The sequence below is a fragment of the Ornithorhynchus anatinus genome, chromosome 1 (assembly GCF_004115215.2).
Source record: "Ornithorhynchus anatinus isolate Pmale09 chromosome 1, mOrnAna1.pri.v4, whole genome shotgun sequence".
Classification (NCBI taxonomy): domain Eukaryota; kingdom Metazoa; phylum Chordata; class Mammalia; order Monotremata; family Ornithorhynchidae; genus Ornithorhynchus; species Ornithorhynchus anatinus.
In genome coordinates, this window is record NC_041728.1 from 109,829,295 (window position 1) to 109,856,203 (window position 26,909).

General features: G+C 44.4%; 2 protein-coding genes across 3 annotated transcripts in view; one reads left to right on the top strand and one right to left on the bottom strand.

Moving 5' to 3' along the window:
• MED12L (mediator complex subunit 12L) overlaps positions 1–8,315 on the top strand; it is a 521,479-nt gene extending 513,164 nt beyond the window's left edge. The window contains exon 44 of the mRNA XM_039912671.1: positions 4,469–8,315. Coding sequence (XP_039768605.1) covers positions 4,469–4,521 — 53 coding nt within the window. The 3' untranslated portion in view covers positions 4,522–8,315. The remainder of the gene's footprint in view (positions 1–4,468) is intronic.
• The window catches only part of IGSF10 (immunoglobulin superfamily member 10), a 30,005-nt gene continuing 11,110 nt past the window's right edge, over positions 8,015–26,909 (bottom strand). The window contains exons 4-7 of one of the 2 annotated variants that reach the window (XM_029061653.2): positions 24,220–24,610; positions 14,554–18,909; positions 12,670–13,570; positions 8,015–10,278 (exon numbers count right to left, since the gene is read on the bottom strand). In XM_029061653.2, the coding sequence (XP_028917486.1) occupies positions 8,370–10,278; positions 12,670–13,570; positions 14,554–18,909; positions 24,220–24,610 (7,557 nt within the window). In that variant the 3' untranslated portion in view covers positions 8,015–8,369. The remainder of the gene's footprint in view (positions 10,279–12,669; positions 13,571–14,553; positions 18,910–24,219; positions 24,611–26,909) is intronic. The other variant, XM_029061660.2, reaches the window with a different exon arrangement.

Consider the following 26,909-nt stretch of genomic DNA (forward strand, 5'->3'; position numbering starts at 1 on the left):
TCCCCATTTTACAGGTGAGAAAACTGAAGCACAGATAAGTTCAGTCACTTGCCAAGCGCATAGTATTGTGCTCTGTACACAGTAAGTGTTCAATAAATACAATTGACTGACTAGCACACAACAGACAAGCAGTGGAGCTGGGATTAGAACCCAGGTCCTTCCGATTCCCAGGTCCATGCTCTATCCTGGGAGAAGAGTTGGCTCTGTTTTTTGCTTTCAAAGAGTCTCCATTAGAAATGAAGGCTTCCCTGGGAAACAACATTGTTGGCTAGTCTAGAAGGTCCCAAACGTTCATTTTAGCCCCTCCAGAGATGATTCATTCATTCAATCATATTCATTGAGTGCTTACTGTGTGCAGAGCACTGTACTAAGCTCTTGTGGTATTTATTGAGTGCTCACTATCTGCAGAGCTGTAATAAGCACTTGGGAGAGTACAATGCAATGGAGTTAGAAGACACGTTCCCTGCTCATAAAGAGTTTGGAGGGATGCCATGCAATGTCAGGTGGGATTGATAACACTTCTCCGAAAGCCGGATGTGTCTTGTGCAGTAGGCCCAGGTGTCAGACCCACATAGAACATTGGAGCATCACAACAGCTTCGTTGACCTTCAAACTGATATGGAGTTTAATGCCCTGGGATCACTGCAGTCTTGAAGTTGGCTGCAAACAATCAATCAATGGTATTTTTTGACCACTTACTATGTGCAGAGCACTGTACAAAGTCCTTGGGAGAGTACGATACAACAAAATGAGCAGATACTTTCCCTATCCAAAGTGCACTTACAGTCTAGAGTCTAAATAGTGTTGGATTGTTTCGGTTTTAATTCTGTTTTCTACTTCATCTATCTGGGCATGTCAGAGTGTGTGCTGTCTAGGTAGCAGAATTTGGTGGAAGCTTTAGATTCTTTGTATCAGTGAAAACCTTTACTAGTGTATTTATTTTAATGCCCACCTTTCTCATTAGATTGTAAGGTGGGGATCCTGATTCTCTTGTCTGTCATCCAGAATGTTTAGTACTGAGCTGTATACATAGTAAGCACTCAATAAGTGCCCTTAATTGATTGGGTTTCCAGGTTGTGGACTGCAACTTTAGATTTCTTCAGATTTATTCTTAATCCACAGCTGAGTGTTAAATCTGCAGAGTTACACACATGAATGCTCATGTCCTCTTATTTTTGTGTACTTATGCAATTCCTGAATCTTGGTCTGAAAGACTTGTTATGATGCTTGTAGCCTGTGAGCTATAACAGTATCCCGGTGGATCAGAAGTGTGATTTCACTCCCCAAGGAGCAATAATTATGGTATTTGTTAAGTGCTTTCTATGTGCCAAGCACTATGCACTGAGTTATTAAGATATTTGCAAAGTGCTTACTCTGTGCCAAGCACTGTACTAAGACCTGGGGTGGATACAAACAAATTGGGTTGGACACAGTCCCTTGTCCCATGTGGGGCTCACAGTCTAAATCCCCATTTTAATGGGAATGAAGTAATTGAGGCGCAGAGGAGTGAAGAGACTTTCCCAAGGTCACACCACAAACAAGTGATGGAACCAGGATTAGAACCCATAACCTTCTGACTCCCAGGCCCATGATCTATCCACTACACCAAGCGGATAGTAGATTCATTTCATTCATTCAATAGTATTTATTGAGCGCTTACTATGTGCAGAGCACTGTACTAAGCGCTTGGAATGAACAAGTCGGCAACAGATAGAGACAGTCCCTGCCATTTGATGGGCTTACAGTCTAATAGGGGGAGGCAGGCAGACAAGAACAATGGCAGTAAATAGAGTCAAGGGGAAGAACATCTCATAAAAACAATGGCAACTAAATAGAATCAGGGTGATGTACATCTCATTAAACAAAATAAAATAAATAGGGTGATAAAGATATATACAGTCGAGCAGACGAGTACAGTGCTGAGGGAGTGGGATGAGAGAGGGGGAGGGGGAGAGGGAAAGGGGGGAGAAGAGGGTTTAGCTGCAGAGAGATAAAGGGGGGTAGAGGGAGCAGAAGGGACAAAGGGGAGAGCTCAGTCTGGGAAGGCCTCTTGGAGGAGGTGAGTTTTCAGTAGGGATTTGAAGAGGGGAAGAGAATTAGATTGTCTGAGGTGAGGAGGGAGGGCATTCCAGGACCGCGGGAGGACGTGGCCCAGGGGTCGACGGCGGGTTTAGGCGAGACCGGAGGACGGCGAGGAGGTGGGCGGCAGAGGAGCGGAGCATGCGGGGTGGGCAGTAGAAAGAGAGAAGGGAGGAGAGGTAGGAAGGAGCAAGGTGATGGAGAGCCTCGAAGCCTAGAGTGAGGAGTTTTTGTTTGGAGCGGATGTTGATAGGCAACCACTGGAGGTGTTTAAGAAGGGGAGTGACATGCTCAGATCGTTTCTGCAGGAAGATGAGCCGGGCAGCGGAGTGAAGAATAGACTGGAGCGGGGCGAGAGAGGAGGAAGGGAGATCAGAGAGAAGGCTGACACAGTAGTCTAGCCGGGATATAACAAGAGCCTGTAGCAGTTAGGTAGCCGTTTGGGTGGAGAGGAAAGGTCGGATCTTGGCGATATTGTAAAGGAGAGACTGGCAGGTCTTGGTAACAGATAGGGTGTGTCGGGTGAACGAGAGAGACGAGTCAAAGATGACACCGAGATTGCGGGCCTGAGAGACGGGAATGATGGTCGTACCATCCACTGTGATAAAGAAGTCTGGGAGAGGACCGGTTTTGGGAGGGAAGATGAGGAGCTCAGTCTTGCTCATGTTGAGTTTTAGCTGGCGGGCCGACATCCAGGTGGAGACATCCTGGAGGCAGGAGGAGATGCGAGCCTGAAGTGAGGGGGAGAGGACGGGGCAGAGATGTAGATCTGCGTGTTATCTGCGTAGAGATGTTAGTTAAAGCCGTGAGAGCGAATGAGTTCACCAAGAGACTCATTTGTAGTAGTAGAGATTCATGTAGTAGATTCTTTTGTTCATTAAATCACATTTATTGAGCACTTACTGTATGCAGAGCACTGAACTAACCACTTGGGAGAGTACAACATTAAATAAACACATACCTTGCCCACAACGAGCTTACATTCTAGATCCATTGCCTCTTTAAACATAACAGCATAGAATGGGTTGACCTTATCCCATCTAGCTCCTAATCCATCTCACACTTCCTCTCTGTGGCTTGGAACTCTTCCCCCCTTAAAAAATGGCAGTCAACACTCCCCCACACTCCCCCACCTCCCCCATCTTCAAGGTTTTGTGAAAATCACATCTCCTCCAAGAGGTAGCCCCCAACTAAAACCTCATTTCTCCTATTCCCCCTTCCTTTGGCATCACCTATCTCTCCTCTTCTCCCTCCCTTCGGCATCACTTATGCACCTGGATCTATACCCTCTAGCTTTTGATATAAGCCCTGCTTTCAGCCCCAGAACACCTATGAATATGCCCATAATTTATTTTCATGTCTGTCTCCCGCTCTTGACTGTAAGCTCCTTGTGGGCAGGGAACGTATCTACCAATTCTGTTGTATTCTCCCAACTGATAATACAGTGCTCCGCACATGGTAAGCACTCAATAAATATTGTTGATTGATAGACTGATTAATTGAACAGGACTGAGTGTATCAATGGTAATAGGGAGAAAGGTCAGGTAAAGCACTTTCAATTCCCGTTTGATCATCCATTCCAAGTATAGTTACCTGAAGATCTTGGTAAATTTTCAGGAGAGCTGAATTTTATATAGCTCACTCCAGAGCCCTGTCTTGTTGACTCATTCAGTCATATTTATTGAGCGATTACTGTGTGTAGATCACTGTTTTAAGCATTTCGCACTGCACTTACTTGTACTGTAAGGGCAGTGGAAACACTTCAGTTCTCTAGACTGTAACTCGTAGTGGGCAGGGATCATGTCTACCAAATGTGTTGTATTTTCCCAAGTGCTTAGTTCAGTGATCTGCACACAGTAAGGACTCAGTAAATATCATTGATTTATTGATGGTAAAGGTCTTGGCAATTTCCCTGAATCTGTCACACCATAAAGTTAATATCATCTCTACTGTACCTATGTCTGAAGCCGTGCTATAAATTCATGTAATACTAAACTATGTTCTTTAGTAGCTAGTTGAAATGGATTTGACTATAATCTTGCCTGCAAAGAAAAGCAGAGAGATTCCCTTCTATCCATCAGTGGTTTTTATTTCACACTTACTGTGTGCAGAACTGTGTAATAAGCACTTGGGAGAGTACAATCCAACAGAATCGGTGGACATGTTCCCTGCCCACAGTGAACTTATAGTCTAGGGAGGAGTTTACAGTCTACAGGAGCCTCTAGTTTACACGTGGCTCTCTCAACATTCTCCTTGAAAATGGTGAGTTATGATAGCACTTTAGAGGTTTCATGTATAGAAATGACCTAACTTTCCATTTTTAAAAATATTTAGGCACAATATGTGGGTTCTTGGGGAGTTTAACTTTATGTTTATGTATCTCCCTCAGGTAACCAGCCACAGCAAGGAGTCAATCCTTATGGACACCCATCACACTTTTAAATCTGGAAGAGGCATCACCATGTAGTTTTATGGTTGCACTGAAGAAAAGAAAATCAAAATTCAATGCACTAATTATTAATAATTTTAATTTGTTTCTTCTTTATTTTGAATTTTTTCCACTAATTTTGTGCTATATACAGCACGGAGATTAGTGAACGGTGAAATGGTGTTGGCTTTGGGGCCTTTTTGCATTTAACATTGTGAAGAGCTTAAAAAATATGGTGTGTGTAGGCCTCTTAATGGGCTTGTTTTGTTGCAAAGCAAAGAAACTGGCTCTTTCTTTGGCCGTTGATTTTTTTGTTTTTTAACGAGGAATACTGGCTTTAAAGAGATTATTCATTATCAAGAAAGGTTTTTTTTTTTTGTTTGTTGTTTGGTTTTGTTTTTTTAGCTGCTCTGGACCAAACGACTGAAATTAAAGGCATTTCAGATTTTGACATAAAAGTTGACTTCACTGCTCACCTCTTAATCTTTTGACAGTCAAGTGAATGTTGATTTGAGTCATATTAGATTTAAATGTTTGTAATTTCATAAGCACTTTATAAACTTTTTTTGTGTTAGAATACAAAATTTTTCTCCTGCTTTCGTTGTGGTCAGAGGGTGCTGATAGAGTTTCTTGCTTGTATTTAAACTTCTTAAGGGTTCTATAAAAGCCACAGTACGATGTTAATAAACCTTCTAGAGGTAGTAGTCCTGTACGGTTTCTTTCTCTTTGGAAAGTTCATTGACCAAGGGGCCTCTGTAAAGATACGACGCTTGGGTGGCAAGGGCCCAGTGGTTATCGCTGGAGTGTCTGCTTTGAGCAGGTAGCGGCCAGGAGCAGGTCATATGGTTTCAGCCGGCTTCTGACCCTCCAGGATCTTCCTCCAGGCTGGCTCACCCCTCTCCCGCACTCCAGGAAGTTTTCTCAGAGTCGGCCTGAGTCTCCGCAGGGCTGTAACTTGGCCCGGTTTTCCAATCACCCGGCCCAAGCTCCCAGAAGGCTCTTGCTCTCATTGATGTATTTGCCGTTGATTTGGTAGGGTAAGTATTTGATATTTTGACTTTCATTATTAACGTGGGTGTCAGTCAGTCTTGGTTGTGTGATGCATATGCTGTATTTATAAATCGGTGCAAAAAGCACAAGTAAATTATACATCGAATTGATTCTAATGAAATAGTAACTATTTTAACCTTGTTTGAGTATGTGGTAATTTGCTCGTATTAGAGTAAAAATTACAGTAAATTATAATTTGGTTTGTGTAACAAGAGTATTCCATATGATATTTTTTTAGGATTAGATGCACAAATTTTGAATGTGAAAATTGCAGGGCATTTGAAAACCTGTGGGAATATATTCCCCTGTTCTGTATTTGTTTTATCTTTCTTTTTGCCATATGATTTGCCATTTATGGTAGTCAAACATACTGTGAATAGATATGTCTAAAATGAACAAACTGTGTAGAGCTGCGACAAGAAAAATGCAGCTAGTTCAACTTTAGTCGATGACTTCATTTGAAAAATCATTATAGAGATGTATCTTCCTCAGTGAGTTCCTCATTGCAAGGTTTGACCAATGCAAACGACCTCAACTATATGTCAGCTTCTTTTGCTGTAGCAACATTCCTGTGAACTGTTTTGTACACTGTGAAAATATTTAGCTCCGGCCTCCTGATTTCTCATTTCCTATGGGCTGGAAAAGACTTTGCCAAAACATGAAGACCACTCTTTTCACCAAAATAACAGGTATCAGTTGTTCTCAGAAACTCACCTAGCGATTTTTGCTGGTATTTTATACATCAGGTTTTTTTTTCCCTTTTGCTCAAATCATAATTAGAATAATATGATTTTTCCACAACTAGATTCATGTCTGGTCAAACACTGAGATCCTGGCACTTGTCTTTTCATGCCTCTCTTTTCTTATGTAGTCATTACTGGTTTTGAAACACCAGGTAGTTCTTTGAACTGGTTCCTCTCCACCACCACCCCAGCTCAGAGAACTTATGACAGGATTCCTGTTTTTAGACTATTGTAACAATTAGCATTTCTGAGCCCTTTCTATTTTGCAGCATCTCGGACCATTCTTTTCCCCCAATTTTCACGTGCAGTAGGCTGATAGGTCAAGACCATCCACATCCATTTTACAGATGAGCATCGGAGGCAAAGAAAGGAAACGGCTCATCTTTGATTGTATGGTGTGAGAGGAAACCGGTTTCCTGAATCTCGAAAAGTTTTACAGAAAAAATGACTCATGCAAACAGGCACCCAAGCCCCGACTTTTTTTCCCACTTCAAATCTCTCTTCCAAAATGTTGGAAAGTAAATCCCGTCCATCTCACCCTAAAATAGGGCCTGGACAGCCACATGTAAAAGCATATTTAGCCTGTGAAAGGCTTTGCTGTCTTGTTTGTTTGGAAAGATGGAAAAAGACATACGACCTCAGTTCCCAGAGCCTAGAGTCTTCCCTCCATATACCTGTCTGCAAAGGTTTGACTGAAAGCCACTAGGTCGCCCATATACTTTGGACTTTTTCAACATTGGCATGTTCCAAATGCAGTCCCTTCCCTATCTCCCTACTAAATGGCTCATCCACAGTGTTCCTCACTAAGTGCAAGGGAACAGTAAACTCCGCGCCCCCCCCCCCCCCCACACACACGTTCGTACATAGGTACTTACGTATGTTTTGAGTATCAGGGGATCCATGGAGGAATCTTTTAGGACCTTCTTAGTCTTAAGTGACCCTAGAAAAATCCTAATCCTAGAAAGAGTAGACAAATCCTCTACTGGCTATGGCAGAGGTGATGGAGTAGTACAACTCTGTCTGCTTCCAGAGCTATGGCCTAGTGCAAAGCGTCCATTGGATTTCCCTAAGGAAATAAGTAAATTCAGGTCAAATGGAGCCCTTAATAGTACTTCATTGTAGTTAGGAAGAAAAGTTCATCTCTTTGGAATATAATGAAACTTCCTTATAGCTGTGTTCCATTCAGCCTTCTTCTTCCTCCTTCCCTCACACCATCTGTATTTAATAGAAATTTTCATTTTGGTATAGTGTGAAAGCCAGGGAGCCATGACCATTAGCTAGAGCTTCAAGCTAAGGCCTCTTGGAGTGAATTTTTCAGAGTGTAAGGAAGTTTTATTGTATTTTTAATACCTTGGTGAGAGGCGTACCTGACAAGAGGAGGAATCAATCCTGCCTGTGCGGTTTCAATGAATGTACAGGCATGGAGTTCTTTTAGGAGTGTTTAGGATTGGCAGACCACATGCATTGTTAAATGCCTTGATTAAACCATTTTTGTATTCCTGGTCAAAGAAAATTTCCAGTGTGGAAGTGTTAGATTTTGACCATATTTCAAAGCTTATTTTCTATGGGTTTTGGCAAATATACCAATACACAAACTGCAAAATGATTCTACATCAGGATAGTCACATGGTATGTAACTAAATTTGGTTTTTCAGATTTTCTCTGTTATGGGTGCCATGTTTACCACTGTTCAACAAGACAGATGCTATGTAAATGAGAGAAAGAAAAAAAATCATTATTTACTGGAAAATTCAGGTACATTTGAAGCTTCTTCTTTTATGAGAGTAATTTTATTTTAACCTTTACTGTTATTTGTTGGCAAAATAAAAGTGCCTTAAGTTAAAGTTTGTTTTCAAATCCATTTGGTCATTGAGGGAATCAATACTAGTTCATAAATGCAAGATTTTTTTCCAAGTCTTTTTTTGCATGTCCATTATAAAGTGAATATTGTAAATGTGTTCTAAATCATTTCTGTGCCTCTGGCTGCCTTTGATTAAACTTCTTCCAAAAAGAAACTTGGCCCAGATGTAGACTTTCTTTAAGGGTGGTTCAGGCTGTATTTCTTCATTTCAGTGCACTCGAATGTATGTCATAGCCGAGTCCCAGCCCAGCTGGTTCTTTGCAGTACACTTATACACCCCAGAGTCAGACGTTTGGGGATTTTGGATGACTAGCGTCCCCCGGGGGTGGAGAAGTTCACTCCCAGAAGAGCGTCCTCCACCCGCTGTTGAAAGCACCGAATGGTCGGGCATCTCCCAGGTGATTTCTGGCTTAGGTATCCCCAGCGCCACGCAGTTTAATTGAACGGCCACACCCGACACGGTGTGGATACTTCGAGGGGGTCGATTTGTAATCCGAGGGGCGTAGGCGACGATCGTCACAGGAACGGCTACCGTTGCAACCCCGATGCTGTTTTTAGCCTTACAGATATAGTTTCCTCTATCGTGAACGGTTGCTTCTTGGATGACCAGAGTACCATTTTCATGCAAGATATACCTTCCCCAAGCATGAGATCTGTCTATCACTCGGCCACCTGGAACGGTCCAAGTCACGGTGGGTTTCGGACTTCCGCTGGACACACAGTGAAGGGAGAGCAGTTGTCCGCTGATGCCCTTTATGGCTTCTAGTACGTACGTTAGGATAACGGGTTTCTGGGCCACTTCTAAGATGATCAATTTTTCAATGTAGCCCACTTGATTCTTAGCAGTGCAACGGTATCTCCCAGCATCATCTTTAGTCGGGTTTTGGATGACGAGGGATCCGTTGCTTCTGATGTGAAATCGGGCATTCCCGGCTCGGGCGGGAAATTGAGTGCCATTGGGTAAGAGCCAGATGATTTCAGGAGGTGGGTTTCCAATGACAGAACAATTCAGTGCAGTGGGTGTCCCTGGGAGGGCTATCACTTTCTCATTGAACGGATTTCTGAACGTGGGCCTCCGCAACATCTCTAATACCTCCAGCTGCACCACCAAGACACTCTCTCCCCCGTCATTACGGGCCACACAGGTGAACTCCGCAGTATCTGACGACCGGACGTTCCTGATCTCCAGGGTCCCGTTGGGATGGACGGTGATGCGGCTGCCATAGTAGGGGGCCGTCAGGAAAATATGGTCAGGCATAATCCACATAATCTGAGGCGGAGGCATCCCCTCGGCCCTGCAGTCGATATGTTTCTTCGAATGCCTCACTGCGGTTGTTTTAATGACCGTTTTGTTTGCATACCAGCTGTTTATTGCAGGAGGCCTGGAAATGACATCCAGCTTGTACAGTTTTGTGTCATCTCCACCGGAGTTCCGGGCGACGCAGACATACTCTCCGGAATCCAACAGCTTTACTTTGCTGATGGACAAGGAACCGTTAGTGTGAAGCAAATACCGGTCACTGGAAGATGAAACTTTATCACTGGAAGGCAGCAGCCAGAATATCTTGGGGCTGGGTTCTCCCATGACCTCACAGTCCAAAATCACAGTTTCTCCCGCTCTGACTCTCTGGTAACTCTTGGGAGACTGCCTTATCTGTGGGGCAGGGGTTACCACAGTCAGGTGCACTTTCATTTCGTCTTTCCCCAAAGTATTTTGGGCGTAGCAGGTGTAATCACCCTCCTCAGCCATCCCGACCTTGTTAAAATACAAAGTCCCATTATCAAAAAGAACGTAGCGACGGGACCTGTGGCCGCTGTCATCGGCCTGCATCACATTGTTCACCATCGTCCCATCCGGCAGGCTCCAAGATATCTCGGGCACCGGGGAGCCAGAAGCTTTGCAATCAACTCGGAAGTCTTTGCCGTAGGGTACTTGCTTTTTGAAGTGCTGCTTGTGGTCGATTTGTGCGGCCTTCATTCTCAGGATGACTTTCATCAGGAGCAGGTCCTCGCCCATCTTGTTTCTGGCTACGCACAAATAGTCCCCTGCGTCCTTGTCGGTCACAGCCCTGATGACCAGGGAGCCATTTGGGAACACGTGAATCCGGCTGCCCATCCTAGGAAAGAGAAAAACTGGTTTTAGCATCCATCATTCAGTGGGAAGAGAGAAAAAGGGTCATGTGAAATCAGGAGTGAGATCCAGACAGAGATTTATGTTTGTGTTTTCTCACCCATGTGATTAAAACTAATGGAACAAGTTGAAATTGGGATTTGTGATTTTGTTTAGTGGTGTTTGTTAAGTGTTTACTATTTGCCAGGCACTGTAACTAAGCACTGGGGTAGATACAAGATAATCAGGTTGAACATAGTCCCTGTCCCAAATAGCGCTCACAGTCATAATCCGCATTTTAGAGCTGAGTAAATTGAGGCACAGAGAAGTGAAGTGACTTGCCTAAGGTAACACAACAGCCAAGTGGTGGAGCTGGGATTAGAACCCAGGCCCTCTGACCCTCAGGCCCAAGTTCTTTCCATTAGACCGTGCTGCTTTTCGTGTAATGGTTAGGAAAAATTGCAAACAGTGTTCCTGACTTCCCACCATTTCCATTTATGCCGAAACAGTAAATCCCTATCATTTCAAATTCTTCAAGCAAAATGGTTTAACAGATCTTTTCAGGTATTATATAACCTTTCAAGGTTTGTTGTACCCTGTTTGCTGAACAGTTGTGCCCCCGTATTGAAAAAGACGAACCTGTGCTTTCTCATCTCTCTACTGTCTCGTGTCTATGCTGCTGTAGAAGGAGCACATGGCATTTAACACATAGCATGAGTGTACATATACTGATATTACAAGTTGAAGTTGAATGATCAGTAGTTGTAATAGTAATGGTGTTTATTACTGGTTAGAAAAATTACCCAGGAAAACATTAATCAAAGTCTCTGGCTCTCCAGGAGTCCACAATCTAAGAATAAGAGAGAGGGGAGGGAAGAAGGAACAGGAGAAAAACATGGAAATAGATTTTCCAAAGAGTGGATTAAGCCATACTTAATGATTCATTGAAATGGTGTAGGAGAAGCAACATGGCCTAGTAGAAAGACCAAAGGCCTGGGAGTCAGAAGAAATACCCGGGTTGTAATCTCAGCTCCACCACTTCTCTGCTGTGTGACTTTGAGCCAGTCACTAAGCTTCTCTGTGTCTCAGTAACCTTATCTGTTACATGGGGATTAGGACTGTGAGCCCCATGTGGGACATGGAATGGATCTAACCTGATTATCTTGTATCTACCCCAGCCCTCAATATAGTGCCTGGCATATAGGAAGTATTTACAAATACCTCAAAAAAATCACCAGTTTTTACAGTCATTTGCCTTTTGATAAATTCAGTTAGTCGGTAACCAATGGAAACTGAATTAAATATAGAGACACGGGCTCATCTGAGGGATTCAGGAAATAATAACAATAATGATGGTATTTGTTAAACACTATGTTCCAACCACTCTTCTAAGCATTGGGGTAAATACAAGGTAATCAGGTTGTCTGACGTGGGGCTACAGTCTTCCTCCCCATTTTATAGATGTGGTAACTAATGCACAGAGAAGTTAAGTGGCTTGTCCAAAGTCATACAGCAAACAAGTGGAAGAACCGGGATGGGAACCCACATCCAAACATTTCCTCAAATATCTAACATTTTGGTTGACAACATTTTCCACCTCCAAGGAAGGAGGTGGTCGACTAGTGGCTGATGACCCTTTCATCTTCACAGAGATGCCTGGGCTTCAATTGCAGGAGGTGACAGCAACAGGAATTTGAGGAACTAAGCTGCACTGAGCAGAACATAGACTGTGAGCTCCTTGTAGGCAGGAAATGTCACCGTTTATTGTTGGATTTTCCCAAGTGCTTAGTACAGTGCTCTGCACACAGTGTTTAATAAATACATTTGAATGAGTGAATAAATCCTTAAACCCACATTTCAGTACAGTGTTCTGCACATAGTAAGTGCTCAATAAATATGATTGAATGAAAAGGAGACTAGTAAGGCTTTAGGACCCCTTTGAAGCTAACCAGGGAACGAGCATTCCTAAATTGGCTCCATGAACTCCATTGGCTGAGGTACAGTCCTGAGAACTCCCAGTAATGTCAGGGACCGACGCAGGATTTACAGCGTGGCTCAGTGGAAAGAGTTCGGGCTTGGGAGTCAGAGGTCATGAGTTCAAATCCCACCTCTGCCACTTGTCAGCTGTATGACTGTGGGCAAGTCACTTCACTTCTCTAGGCCTCAGTTACCTCATCTGTAAAATGGGGATCAAAAAACTGTGAGCCCCACGTGGGACAACCCGATTACCCTTTATCTCCCCCAGCGCTTAGAACAGTGCTCTGCACATAGTAAGCGCTTAACAAATACCAACATTATTATTCACTTGCCCTGGCCTTCCCTCTGATGCAATTCTCAGAGAGTCTGAAATCTTGTATCACTGAAATGAAGACAGTCTGATATAAAGTCACATGCTCACCTGTGCCACCTGTCAATCACAGCCCTGGAAGGCAACCTCCAGATTATCCTGGGCTCGGGCGTGCCTGTCGCCGAACAGTTCAGGAAGAGAGGGTCCCCTAAATTCAGTTCGGTCAGTTTGGGGGATGCCGTCTCTATGCTGGGAACCGAGTCTCTTCGTTCAATCATCAAATTGACCACCCTCCTCTCGGAGCCGGTGGAGCTGGTCGCTATGCACTCATACCTACCGCTATCCGAAAGGGCCAGGTTCTGGGTGTAAAGGGTTCCGTTGGCCAGCAGAAACCACCTGGCATTTACAAGCTGCAAGGGTTTCACTTTGGTTCCGTCCGAGAGGACCCAGTGAACGGTGGGTTGAGGATTTCCTTCCACGGTACAGGGCAGCTTCAAACTTCCACCCCAGGTCCCCACCACATGCTGTCTCTTCTCTTCCAGGATGAGGGGTGGGGCGGCGATCACTTGGATCTTCACGCTCAAGGAATCCATGCCAGCGGGATTGCGTGCCAGACACGTGTAGACCCCACGGTCGTAAACGGTCAGGGATCGAACGACCAAGGTGCCGTCGGGTTTCACGGAGACTCGCCGGCTTCCCTCGGATGCTTCCCGGATGACTGTCTTGTTCGCTAGAATCCAAGAGCGCGTTGGGAGAGGTCGGCCTTCGGCTCTGCAGCTCACTTCTGCCGAGCTCCCCACGTGGACGGTGATCTCCCGGGTGCGACTGTCCAGGATCCTGGGGGGGTAGGTGACCACAGATAGAGTGACCAAGAGGCGGTCAGAGCCCTGTGGATTGACGGCCACGCACAGATACTGTCCACGGTCCTGAACCCTCGTAGCCTGGATCGAGAGGGTGCCATTGGCAAACACTTGGAATCGACCCTCTTGCCTCCCGCTGGCTATAATGAGTCCTGATTAAAAAGCACAAGAGAAAAACACAGACATAGAGCATCAGAGCTTCCCGTTTAGGCTTTACTTATACAGGGAGGTTTAACCTGAAGGTTAACGGTAGGAGAAAAGATTCATTATAGGAACGGTAAAGTCGTACATCACCAGGAAATCCATTATGTCCTAATGGCTGGTGGCTTCAAATGTGATTATATATACTCCTTGTCTATTGATTTTTATTATTTGAAAAGGAACCATTCAAGTGATTATGCTTTAATGCAAGATAGTCTAGATACATCCTCTTCATTCTGCTAATCTTCGTACATTAGAAATCACAATAAGGCACCTATAAGTCATGGGGAGTCCCAGAATAGTGGTCATTTGAGGTCCCAAGAGGCATTAACCTCCAATTCATTCTTTGCCTTGAATGGCATGATTAAGCCATTTTCTCCCAACTCCCATTCGTTCTCTATCACCCATTCATTTGGATCTCTGCCTTTTGAGCTCTCGATATTCACCCCTCCCTTAGTCCCAAGGAACTTATGTGCATATTCATAATTTATTTATACTGATGGCTGTCTCCCCCTTTAGACCGTAAACTCACTGTGGGTACTGAAAGTGTCTATCAACTTTGTTGCATTGTAATAATAATGATGGTATTTCTCAAGTGCTTACTATGTGTCAAGCACTCGTCTAAACACAAGCTAATCAGGTTGGACACAGTCCCTGTCCCACATGGGCCTCATAGCATTAATCCCCATTTTACAGATGAGGTTACTGAGGCACAGAGAAGAGTTGCCCACGCTCACACGGTAGACAAGTGACGGAGCCGGGGTTAGCACCCAGGTCCTTCTGACTCCCAGGCCCATGTTCTATCCAGTACTCTCCCAGGTGCTTAGTACAGTGTTTTGCATACAGTAAGCATTCAATAAGTACCACTGATTGGCCAATGCAAATCCCACCCTGTGTATGGATAAAGAGAATTGCAGAGACCATTTTAAATTACCTAATGAGCCTCGAGACCAGTATATGGTGGGATGAGGAGTTCCACTTGCTTCACATGGGATGAAAGCATCTGAGTTCACCAGGACCGTAAAACTAGCTGCTTTTCCTCCAATGATTCTAGGCTTTTCAAATCTCTTTCTGGGCAAGGAGTCTAGGGTGAGGTGGTGGGAGCCAGTTATTTCTTGATTGGCTGCCTGGTCAAACGAGCTCCCGATTGAATCCACCTTCTCCCTTTCCTGACCCAAAGTATGGAGAGAGGAGGTGGCGGGTAAACTGGATTTTGGTACAGTCACTGTATTTTCTCTTACAGTCTGGCCTCTCTCAGGAATCTCTGAATTTGGCTTGTGCTCAAACTTGTTTGACCACCGAGGAGTAGCGGTCTTGTCTTTCCAGGATCGGGGTGGAACTGTTACCAGTGGTGGTAGGAGGCCCAAATGCTGTGTGTTGGAGAAGAGGGTGGTTCCAGCAGGAGATTTTGTATTAGGGGATGATCTAGAATCCGGCGGAACCTCCGTCAGAAGCTGAAGTGTGTCGACTCTCGAAGTCTGGGGTAGGCCTGCCCTTGTCGTGTCCGAGATGAGAGTTGATGGTTGCTCAGGGTACCCAATGGATATCCCTAGAGTGCCAATTGGAGGCATTGCTGGAATGTGGTCATTATCCTTCAGGAACTGTGGGGTAGCTGGGAGTGTGAATGTTGATTTCTCAGGAGTGCTGACCTCCAGTGGTTTCCTGGGCCCAGCCATCTTAGCATTGGTTTTCAGTGGCTGAGTGGTTACTCTGGATATCTCTCTAGTCACATCTGCCCTGTGAAGACTCACCGGTGGTGGGCTGAATTTAACTGGGACTCCAGAAGTGCCCTGTGGGGGAGATGGGCTGTATTCAGGTATGGGAGGCAGCATTAAAGTTCTCACCATTTTGAACATGGAAGGAGACGTAGTTCCAAATGGAGCAAATGCAGGGCTTTGAGTTGAGGTCATACTCTGGGCCGTGGTTATCCTTTTTTGAGGCCTCTTTCGTCTTTGCCCTTTCTGCTTCACAGATCTGGCTGTTGGAGTCTGGGTGACGGTGGCCAGGGTGTGGGGAAGAGAAGGAAACGTGATCCTGGATGAATCTGCTGTGCTGCTTGCAAGATGAGGGGTAAGAGAGGGAGAGGGCCGCTCTACGGGGATGCCAGTATCCCGAGGGCTATGTCTTTCCAAGAGGTTATCGTGGGCCACTGTAGCCCTGGTTGGAAGCAGAAAGTTCTCTGTTTGATCTTGTCTTGTTGAGATAGTTTTTAAATGAATGTGGAAAGCCCCAACTGTGGACTGAACAGGGGTAATTTGGGACAGCCCCGGGGTTATGCCTGCAAGTGAACTGGGTTTATGTGAATTGATCGTTTCTTTTTGGACAGGACTGTGGACAAAGATGTGATGCCAGGGAATTTTTCTTCTTGATGCTCTCACAGTGGGTTGGGCAGCAGAGGTCAGAGAATTGGCACTTTCAACCGAATATGAAGAGGTCACAGGTGCTGTCTCCCAGATCGCACTGACTGAGGTATGAATTACCATTGGGCCACTAATGCTCGTGGAAGGAATTTGTTCAGTGTGAATGGATATTGGGGCATTGGTCACTGAGTCATTTTGTGGAGTTACTTGTGTGCTTTCAGCATAGAAAAACCTTATGGTAGGAGTTGGTTTCTCTACCTCTAAGTTTGGTTCCATTTTCACTTGAGTGGGTGATGCTGGTCTTGTGGGCAGAGTTGTAGATTGATCATGTGGAGCTGTGGGAGCATTGACTTGGAATGGTGTTGGGGTGGAGTATGAAATCCTTGGGGTGACCGAATAGATGGGCATTGGAGGGAGCGTTGGTCCAGAAGTACATGATGAACACTTGCGATCCAACACTGTAGTTGGAAGAAAAGTTGTCCTTTCTTCAGCAAATCCCTTAAATTGTAGCCTGGCAAAATTATATCTTTCTCTGATATTTGGAATTCGGTTTGGTCTGATAATTCTTCTCCTCCCAGAAATCTTCCTTCGCCTCCCATAATGTTTGGACATTGGTACAGTAGTCACTAAGTCATTAATGACCTGGATCTGATGATGGGCAGTAATGGTTGAACCTGGAAGGGGGCTTGGGGTAATTGTTTTTTGTGTAGTGAGAAAATACAAGCGTTCATCTCTTGGCCTGCTGACTGTGGACAAAGATGTGTAATGACTAGAGTCTGTCAGTAGTTCCGCTTTGTCCTCCACATGAGACTTCTCAAAATGGATGTCTTTGATGGTCTCCTCCACTAACTCTTCTGATGGTTTTTTGTACCGTTCATTTCTTTTTCCCAAAGACGCTGACATCTGGTCCACCTTCCGGAATTCACCTGTGTTGGTCAGTAGGGAGGAGAAAGTAGTTGCTGGTCGTTTCATCAACTCTTGTCCATTCATGAGTGAGGCTTGGGTTATGTTTGTTTTCTTGGGCATTGCTGTCACAGAGGGTGAAAGTTCATGATCTGCATGTAATGTTGCTGTCTCAGATCTCTCAGTCGAGAAGAGCCATGAACTCCCAGCTGGAGTGGCTTCCGGGACCGGACCGAAGTTGGCTTTATTGTTACCTGATGGTACTGTGGGCTTTGAGGTTGATGTATTTGCTGATATTGTAAGAGTTTTGGTCACTGGCAGCAGAAACTCCTCCTCTGGAGGAGAGACACCTGAAGATCCTTCACCATCTCCTAAGTCCTTTGAGAACTGTTTGACATTTGGCATTGGGGTGGAGGTGCTGTTGTCTGGCTTCTCTGGAGGAGAGTTCTTTTTTGTTTTTTCTACAAATGCCGCCCAACGTTGTGGGTCAATTCTTCTGATGGAAGGAGGGAATTGTCGTCTGTGACCCCTGAACTGTCTGTTCCAATAGTCACCGCGGTGGTGGTAGGTCATCCTGCTACGAGGCTGCCCTTTACGTGCATTTCTCCCAACCGGTTCCGTAGCTGGAGGAGATGTTCCATCAGTTCTTTCAGGAGGAAGCTCCGTAACCTTACTAGCAATTTTATGTTCTTCCTGCCCAGAGCCATCAGTCTCACCATCATCCCTGGTCAAAGCAGCATTTCCTGTGCTTTCAACCGACACTCTGAAAGTCAGAAAGTCCACTCCATATGGATTGGCTGCTACGCATCGATAAAGTCCGCCGTCTCGTGGGGTGACTCTTTGGACTCTTAAAGTACCATTGCTGAAAATGTGTTTGTTCCTTGAGGATCGATGGAGCAGGATGGGTCCGGGGAGGACCCAGCTGACAGAAGCATCCGGGACCCCAGTCGACTGGCAAGGAAGATCAATTGTTTCACCAAGGATGACCGTTCGCCGAACTCCGTTCACATGGCGATCCCCTAAGTCCGGCTCGACCATGATCACCCTGTAGGTCAGAACATCTGCATCTCCATAATTAGTGCTGATGCAGTGGTAAAGGCCAGCGTCAAACCTATCAGCCGTCTGGAGTTCCAATTTCCCGGCCTTATCGATTAGGATTCTTCCATCTTCGCTGACGTACGGAGCCTTCACTCTGCTCCCATCTGCTAGAACCCATTCTACGTGTGGGGCAGGGTCCCCGTGCCCAGGGCAGTTCAGGTCCACAGTTTCGCCTACCAAAACTGTGTGCTGCAGCTTTGTGCTGTTATCTCGGCAAATGGCGGTCCACTTATATCTCCCTCGTCCTCCGTCTCCCACTGGAGGGAGGGTGATCTGGGCCTCCGTCCAGAAGCGGATATGCAAGGTGCTAAGGGTGGTGGCCGTCCTGTCCAGTTGGAGCAAGAAATGGTCCTGCATCAGCCATGTCGGCTCAGCTCCCACCTCCGCCTCTATGTCGGTGAAGATATCCTCGCTCTTGGAGGTCACCTGTTTGTATTTGTAACTGACGTGAGGCGTCTCGGTAAGCAAGTGGCTTCTTTCCATCCTTAGGGGAGAGACACTGTAAAGGGCCAGAATTCTCCAGAGTGTCTGGATGTGAGCGGAATCTATATTGCATATCAAGAAAGTTGAAAATGATACGTTCAGTAAGGAGAGGTCGTTTTCACGTAGAAGTGAGATGGGTGACTTTATTGAGGGTTTCTGAATATCGCAGACCAACTTGGCTTCATTTCCGGAGTGGTCGGCCATGTTCAAATCCATGGAGCCTATGGGAGCTAAGAACTCTTTAGGGGATGCAGGCGTAGAATCGCCTTCCTCAGAAAGACTGGTGTTCCGCAGCTTTAGGGTCGGATCGATGACGGGTTTAGTACAAACCAAGGCGGAAGCTGGGATCTCGGCTAAGAGTCGATCTTTAGAATTCCAGGGATTTTTGCAAACTGGACATTGTTGGGAAGCAGAACTGTTTCGGTCTCTTTTGCACTTCACTACATCTGGAGGGAAAAAAAGCACTTCGATGATTATGCCCAAGGAGCCTCTGTTGTGGCTAATATTTTTACATTTTGAAGAAAGAGTTTTTATTAGAATTAGGCCCACTGAAATTTTTTTCCAACCCTCTCTTTTTTTCTTTTTTTTTATATTTTCCTAATCCTAAAACCTAAAATCAGGTTAGAGTTGTATATTTTTATAATTTACTATCTAACTGTACTAATATCAGTTTGAAATGTTTCTTCATCACAATTCTTTTGAATAATACACTTTCCTTTGAATAATAAAAACAGTAGTAATAATATTGGCATTTGTTATGTGCTTACTATGTGCCAGGCACTGTACTAAGTGCCAAGGTGGATATCAACAAATTGGGTTAGACACAATCCCTGTCCCACCTGAAGTTCACAGTTTTAATCTCCATTTTAAAGGTGAGATAACTTTTTTAATGGTATTTATTAAGCACTTACTATGTACCAGGCACCGTTCTAAATGCTGGGGTAGATATAAGGCAAACAGGTTGGACACAGTCTATGTCCCACATGGAGCTCATACTTTTTGCCCCCATTTTTACAAATGAGGTAACTGAGGCACAGAGATGTTAAGTGACTCATCTGAGGTCATACAGCAGACAAGTGGTGGAACCAAGACTAGAACCCAGATCCTCCTAACTCCTATGCCTGTGTTCTATTCCCTAGGGCATGCTATGTCTCCTTACCTGAAAATAGGACTCTTGGCTCATTCTTTTTGATTTTTTGAAAGACCCTGAAAATCAGGCCCCTGTTCAAACTGAATCACCCTGGCAAAAAATATGATCATTTTTATCGCAATTATACTGTATTCTATCTAAGCCACTTTTCTATCAGTTTTACTTAAAAGCCATTCCTTTTGACTGTAAGCTCATAGTGGGCAGGAAATGTCTACCAACTCTGTTGTATTGCAGTTTCCCAAATGCTAACTGAAGTGCTCTGCATCCATTAAGAGCTCAATAAATACCATTGATCAATACATTGATGCAATATTAAAATGATTCAGTGTTGTTCTAGAATCAGTCATGATTAATCTAAGATCTGTCATGATTAAGTATTTCATAACTCATCGTTATCTTTCTTCTAAGTATTCTTGCAGATAAGCCTGTGTTTGCTTTCCCAAAGACAGTAACAAATCAATAGCTGATATACAATCTATCTTAGGCACTTCTGAAACTGATAAGGACCGGTAATAAGAGAAGAGCTAAAATGTTCATGCACATAGCATTCTTTCAAACCCCTGTTCCTGGCCCTGGAACTAGAGGGACTCTTCAAGGTAAGCTCCAATTTAAAGTAGTCCTGATGATTCAGTTCCTTAGCTGACCCTCAACTTTTGATATAACCCTAGCCCAAATCAGCGCTCCCCCACCCCCCCCATAGTTTGTCTCCCAGGAGGAGCAGTTTGATCAGCGTTGCTGCAAACTGAGCTCTAGAAGAGAGACAGTATACAGTCTAGTGGAAATGGCATGGATCTGAGAGTTCAGAGTCATGAGGTCTGGTGTCTAGCTCGACCTGCTGACCTGCTGTGTGAACTTGGGCAATTAGCTTAATGTCTCTGAGCTTCAGTATCATCACCTCTAAACGGTGGTGGGGGGGGGGGGGATTTTGCATCTAGTCCAATGGGCAAAGCAAACCTGATGGCTTGACACAGGTGGCAAAGTCAGTGACCAACATGTTGCTCAGGTAAATGATGGAACGAAGACAGGAGGAAGAGTGGGAGAAGAAGCATGGTGTAGTGAATAGATCATGGGCATGGGAATCAGGAAGTTAGAGGTTCTAATCCCAGATCCACCACTTGTCTGCTGTGGGACTTTGGGCAAATCACTTCATTTCTCTGCACCTCAGCTACCTCATCTGGAAAATGGGGATTGCGACTGCGAGCCCCAAATGGGTCAGGGACTGTGTTGAACTCATTTAGCATGTAACCACCCCAGTGCTTGGTTCAGTGCCTGGCACATAGTAAGTGCAAGTATCATTATTATTGCTATTATTAGGAAGACACCTTCCAAGCCTTTAACACTGCACTGGTGAGGCCTGCAATCTAGGAGAGCAGCTATCTTGCCGCCTCTGCAGTCAAGACTTCCAATTAGCCCTTGCTGCATCCCAGGAAGGGTGAAGACTGTAAGCTACTGTGGACAGAGGAAGCATGGCTCAGTGGAAAGAGCACGGGCTTGGGAGTCAGAGGTCATGAGTTCGAATCCCACCTCTGCCACTTGTCAGCTCTGTGACTGTGGGCAAGTCACTTCACTTCTCTGTGCCTCAGTTACCTCATCTGTAAAATGGGGATTAACTGTGAGCCTCACGTGGGACAACCTGATTACCCAGTATCTCCCCCAGCGCTTAGAACAGTGCCGGCACATAGTAACCGCTTAACAAATACCAACATCATTATTATTATTCATTGCTATCTTGTGCTCTCCAAAGCACTTATTACAGTGCTCTCCACACAGTAAGCGCTCAATAAATGTGACTGACTGACTGAAGACAAACTGGCAGGATTTAGAATGCTGGGAACTACAGTTCTCCAACTCTCAGCGTTCCATTATGGCCTTCCCACTCTCTGCTTTGGCTATGGTTGTGACTGTTTAGAATGTTGTTCTCTGGCCGTGAGAGGCCTGAAACCCTTAAGCAACAGTACCCTTTTGTTTGTATTGTATTCATCAATCAATCAGAAAATGAATAATGTTTATTGAGCCCTTACTTGGGTGCAGAGCACTGAACTAAGCACCTGGGAGGCTACAGGTGCAGAGCACTGAACTAAGGATTTGGGAGACTACAGTACAGTCTTGTGGGTAGACATGATCCCTACCCACCAGGCACTTAGAGTTTAGAGATTATTAACTGTGGTATTTGTTAGGCATTTACCATATACCAAGCGCTGTATTAGGCACTCTTATTCATCATTTTTCTTGTCTTTTATATTGTTTTTGTGCCTTTTTTGTGGTATCTTTCCTTGTGTGCCTGTGGCAACCCTTCTGCTCCCATCCAGTCAAAGATTATGAACTTTTCAGGCCCAGAGACCACATCTAACAGTGTGGCCTCGTGGAGAGAGCACAGGCCTGGTAGTCACAAGGCCTTGGATTCTAATTCCCAGCCCCACCATTTGTCTCCTATGTGACCTTGGGCAAGTCATTTAACTTCTCTGTGCCTCTGTGAAATGGGAATAAGACTGCGAGCCCTTTGTGGACCAGGGACTGTGTCCAACCCAAACATCTAGTATCTACCCCATTGCTTAGAACTGTGCCTGGCACATAGTAAGCGCTTAACAAATACCACAATTATAATTATCTATGAACTTTTTCTTAGTGCCTGTAATACTAATCAATAATTAATAGTATTATTTAATGTATCAATAATGCTATTACTATTATCTGCTGTGTGACTTTGGGCAAGTCACTTGACTTCTCTGTGTCTCAGGTCCCTCATCTGTAAAAATGGGGATTAAAACTGTGAGGCTACATGGGGGACAACCTGATTATTCCCAATAATGATAATGGTGGTAGTTAAGTGCTTGTTATGTGCCAAGTAGTGTACTCAGAGCTGGGATAGATACAAGTTAATCAGGTTGGATGGATACAGGTTCACAGTCTAAGAGGAAGAGATAAGTATTTACTCCCCATTTTACAGATGAGGAAACTGAGGCACAGAAAATTTAAATGACTTGCCCAGTGTCACAAAGCTGACAAATGGCAGAACAAGAATTAGAACGCAGATCCTTTGACTTTTGCCTTGCTCTTTCTACTAGACCACACTGCTTCTCTAGTAATATAATTACTATCCAGGAGCGTGTCTACTAGCTCTGTTGCATCAGACCCCCCCACCAGATGCTTAGTACAGTGCTCTGCACACAGTAAACACTCAATAAATATCATTGATTGATGACACAGCAGCCTGGTTTCTTGTCAATTTTAGCACAGAGTGCATATCTGCTCAGCCACACTCCTGGCTTTCTAAACCCTCTTGAGAATGTATCTAGATATTCACTTTAGTCCAAGATATTTCTATACATTTTTCTAGGCCTGGGTGGTATTGGAACCTGATCTCCCCTACTCAGCACCTTATGGATGATTAATAAAAGCTGAACTTTGGTAAGTCTGTCATTTGTATTACTCCCAGTGCAATAGTGATGGCAGGAGGCTCTTAGAAAATATGAAACATCTGTTGCATCAAGCATGTGGTAATAAAAAAAATGTAAAATGAAGAAAAAACATAGGGATGTTGACAGCAATAAGATTAGTGTGAATTCTTCTTTAAACAGTAACTTAAAATGAGATATTCAAAAGAAATAACATAAAGGACTGGTATGCTAAATAATATTTCCCCAAGATGATTGATTCTCAATTACTGGGATAATAATAGTAATAATGTTGGTATTTGTTAAGTGCTTACTATGTGCAGAGCACTGTTCTAAGCGCTGGGGTAGAAACAGGATAATCAGGTTGTCCCACATGAGGCTCACACTCTTCATCCCCATTTTCCAGATGAGGGAACTGAGGCACAGAATAGTTACGTGACTTGCCCACCGTCACACAGCTAAGTGGCAAAACCAGCATTCGAACCCATGACCTCTGACTCCCAAGCCCAGGCTCTTTCCACTGAGCCACACTGCTTCTCTATGTTAGCTGGTCTTTACTTTTTATCTCAGTTTTAACCTCTCTGTCCATTTTTCTACTCATTGTTAAATTACCACATAACAAGGAACAGATAAGACCAAATTGTCAGATTGGATCAGATCAGTGGTCCATTCAGACTAGGATTTTATCTCCCAAAGGGCCTTATCATATTACCCTCATGCACATCCATCCCAGTGGTTAGGGATATACAATCTTACATCCCTAATTCTCTTCCCTTCTACACTTTCAGCAATCTCTTTTGGACCATCTATCCTTGAGTTTAACCCCAACACTCTCTAATCTGCTTAAATCTTCTGCCTGCCCAATTAACCCAGGCGACAGATTCCCTAGTAACAACTCACTGCGTGAAAAATAAATCTCCTTGTCGGTTTGTTTTAAACCTATCACCTTTAATTCTCAAAAAGCATCCTCACATCCAAGGTGTTTCGGGGATCCGATGACTGAAATTTCTGTGTTTGTAATTTTCAGGTCTGTCTCCTCTCAGAAGTCCTAACTCTTTCAATCTACCCTTATAAGGAAGGCTCTCCATCTTGCCAATCTTCTTAGTTGCCTTTCTCTGAGCCTTCTCCACCACTAATACTTTCTTTCTACAAGGTTGGGGCCAGAAATGCCCACCAAATGTCTGAGAAGAAGCAGGATATTTATACTCCACCTGGATTACGTTCCATCCATCCCGGAAACCATTCCAGACCACAGTCACAAATCCAAGGGTTCCCATGAAGGTAGAGGCTCTCTAGGTCAGGCATTTGTTCGACCATCTCCTGGGGCAAGGAGGTTAGGAAGTTGTCTGAAAGGTAGATGTGCTTTATGAAGGATATCGGAAATGTCTGGAGGAAGCGCAAGGAGACAAATGTGTCTGGGTGGAGTTTGGTGAGAAAGTTTCCTTCTAAATGCACCAATCGCAGGGCGCTGAGTCCGTGAAAGGCTTCGGGGTTTATGAACTCAATATTGTTGTGGTCCATATGCAGCCTAATCAGGCTCTTGAGGCCGTAGAAGGTGTCCTTATGCAATTTTCTGACCTTGTTATAGCTCATTTTAAGGACCTGTGGATTTCAATGAGAAAATGATAATGATAATAATAATGGTGGTATTTGCAAAACACATACTATGTGCTAAGGTCTGTGGTTGATAGAGTACAATCGGATCAGACACAGTCCCTGACCCACCTGGAACTCAATCTAATAGGGAGGGAGATCTGGAATTTAATCCCCATTTTAATGAAGGAGAAAATGAGGCCTAGAGAAGTTAAGTGACTAGCCCAAGAGTCCACAGCAGGTAAATGGCAGAGCCAGGATCAGAACCCAGATCTCCTGGCTCCCAGTATTATGCCCTTTCCACTGAGCTACCTTACTTTCCTGATGACCATAGATGATCCCAAGGCTGAGCTAGTGATCAATAGTATTCATTGAGCTCTTGTTTTGTGCAGAGCACTGTACTATGCACCTGGGAGGGCATAATACACTTGGTAGACATGATCCGCACCCTTAAGGGGCTTTCAAGTCGACCTGGGGAAGACAGGCATTAAATTAAATAACAGGTAAGGGAAGCAAATGAGTTTAAGGATATGTACCTAAGTTCTGTGGGAGAATGCCTAAAGTGCTAAGGGAGTGGGGCTAAGAGAAGCAGCGTGGCTCAGTGGAAAGAGCCCAGGCTTGGAAGTCAGAGGTCACGGGTTCAAATCCCAGATCTGCCACTTGTCAGCTGTGTGACTGTGGGTAAGTCACTTAACTTCTCTGTGCCTCAGTTACCTCATCTGTAAAATGGGGATTTACTGTGAGCCTCATGTGGGACAACCTGATTACCCTGTATCTACCCTAGCGCTTAGAACAGCGCTCCGCACATACTAAGCGCTTAACAAATACCAAAATTATTAAGTTTATGGGAGACCTAGAACCTTCATTCAGACAAACCCATTTGGTACTGGGTTGTTCAAGCACTTACGTTGCTTCAGGACATGAAATAGCTGTGTACAAAGTAGAAGCTTGTAGCTACTTTTCAGTTTGTTTCTCTAAGGTAGAAGGCAGGAAGTGTCATTCCTCAAGTGAAAGGGAAATTAGCACAATGCCAAAGTGATATCTGAGCAAAACTTTCTGAAAGGGCTTATGACACCCCATCTGTGTTCATGGGCTGCCTTTCTCAAAAGGAAGGATAATAATAATTATTATTATTATGGTATTTGTTAAGGGCTTACTATGTGCCAAGCAATGTTCTAGGCACTGGGGTAGATACAAGGTAATCAGGTTGTCCCATATGGCACAGAGAAGTTAAGTGGTTTACCCAAGGTCACACAGCAGGATAAGTGGCATAACTGGGATTAGAACCCAAGTCCTCTGACTCCCAAGCCTGTGCTCTTTTCACTAAGCAAGAGTGCTCAAATGAGTATGTGCAATAAATTAATCTATCAACAGTATATATTGAGCTCTTACAATGTGCTGAGCACTGTACTAAGCACTTGGGAGAGTACAATACACCAGAGTCAGTGGTAGCAGCATGGCCTAGTGGATAAAGCACAGGCCTGGGAATCCGAAGAACCTGAATTCTAATCTTGGCTCCACCACTTGTCTGCTGTCTGACCTTAACTTCTCTGTGCCTGGGTTACCCCATTTGTAAAATGGGGATTAAAGCTGTGAGCCCCATATGGACAAAGATGGTGTCCAACCTGATTAGCTTGTGTCTACCTCAACGTTTGGAATAGTGCCTAGCACATAGTAGGCATTTATCAAATACCATAAGAAAAAAAAGTAGGCACATTCCCTTCTCACAAACTAAGGAAAGTAATGCTTCATAGAAGGTCTTGTCTTCAGGCTTTTATTTTTTGTTTCTGTGCAAGAGAAGCAGTATGGCCTAGAGGAAAGAGCATGGGTCTGGGAGTCAGAGGACCTGGGTTCTAACCCTGGATCCACCACTTCTCTGGTGTGTGACCTTGGGCAAATGACTAAACATCTCTGTGCCTCAAAGTGCTCATTTGTAAAATGGGGATTAAAGCTGTGACCCCCAGTGGGACATGGACCGTGACCAACCTAATTATCTCATATCTGCCCCAGTGTGTAGTATACTACCTGGACTATAGTAAGCACTCAAAAAATACCATAAAAATACAATCATCTAAGGGAGCGTGTTTAACCTTTTCAGTTTTAAAAGATATGTAAATCCTGAGAGAAAGATAAAAATTCATAATTATCTTAGGATATGAGAACTTCCATGTAACCCAATGTCCACTCACTCTGCAAAGTTTGTGGGTAGCATTTTTTTGTATTTGTGTGGTATTTAGGTGCTTACTATGTGCCAAGCACTGTACTACTAGGGTAGATATGGAATAACTATTTCTGACAGTCCCACATG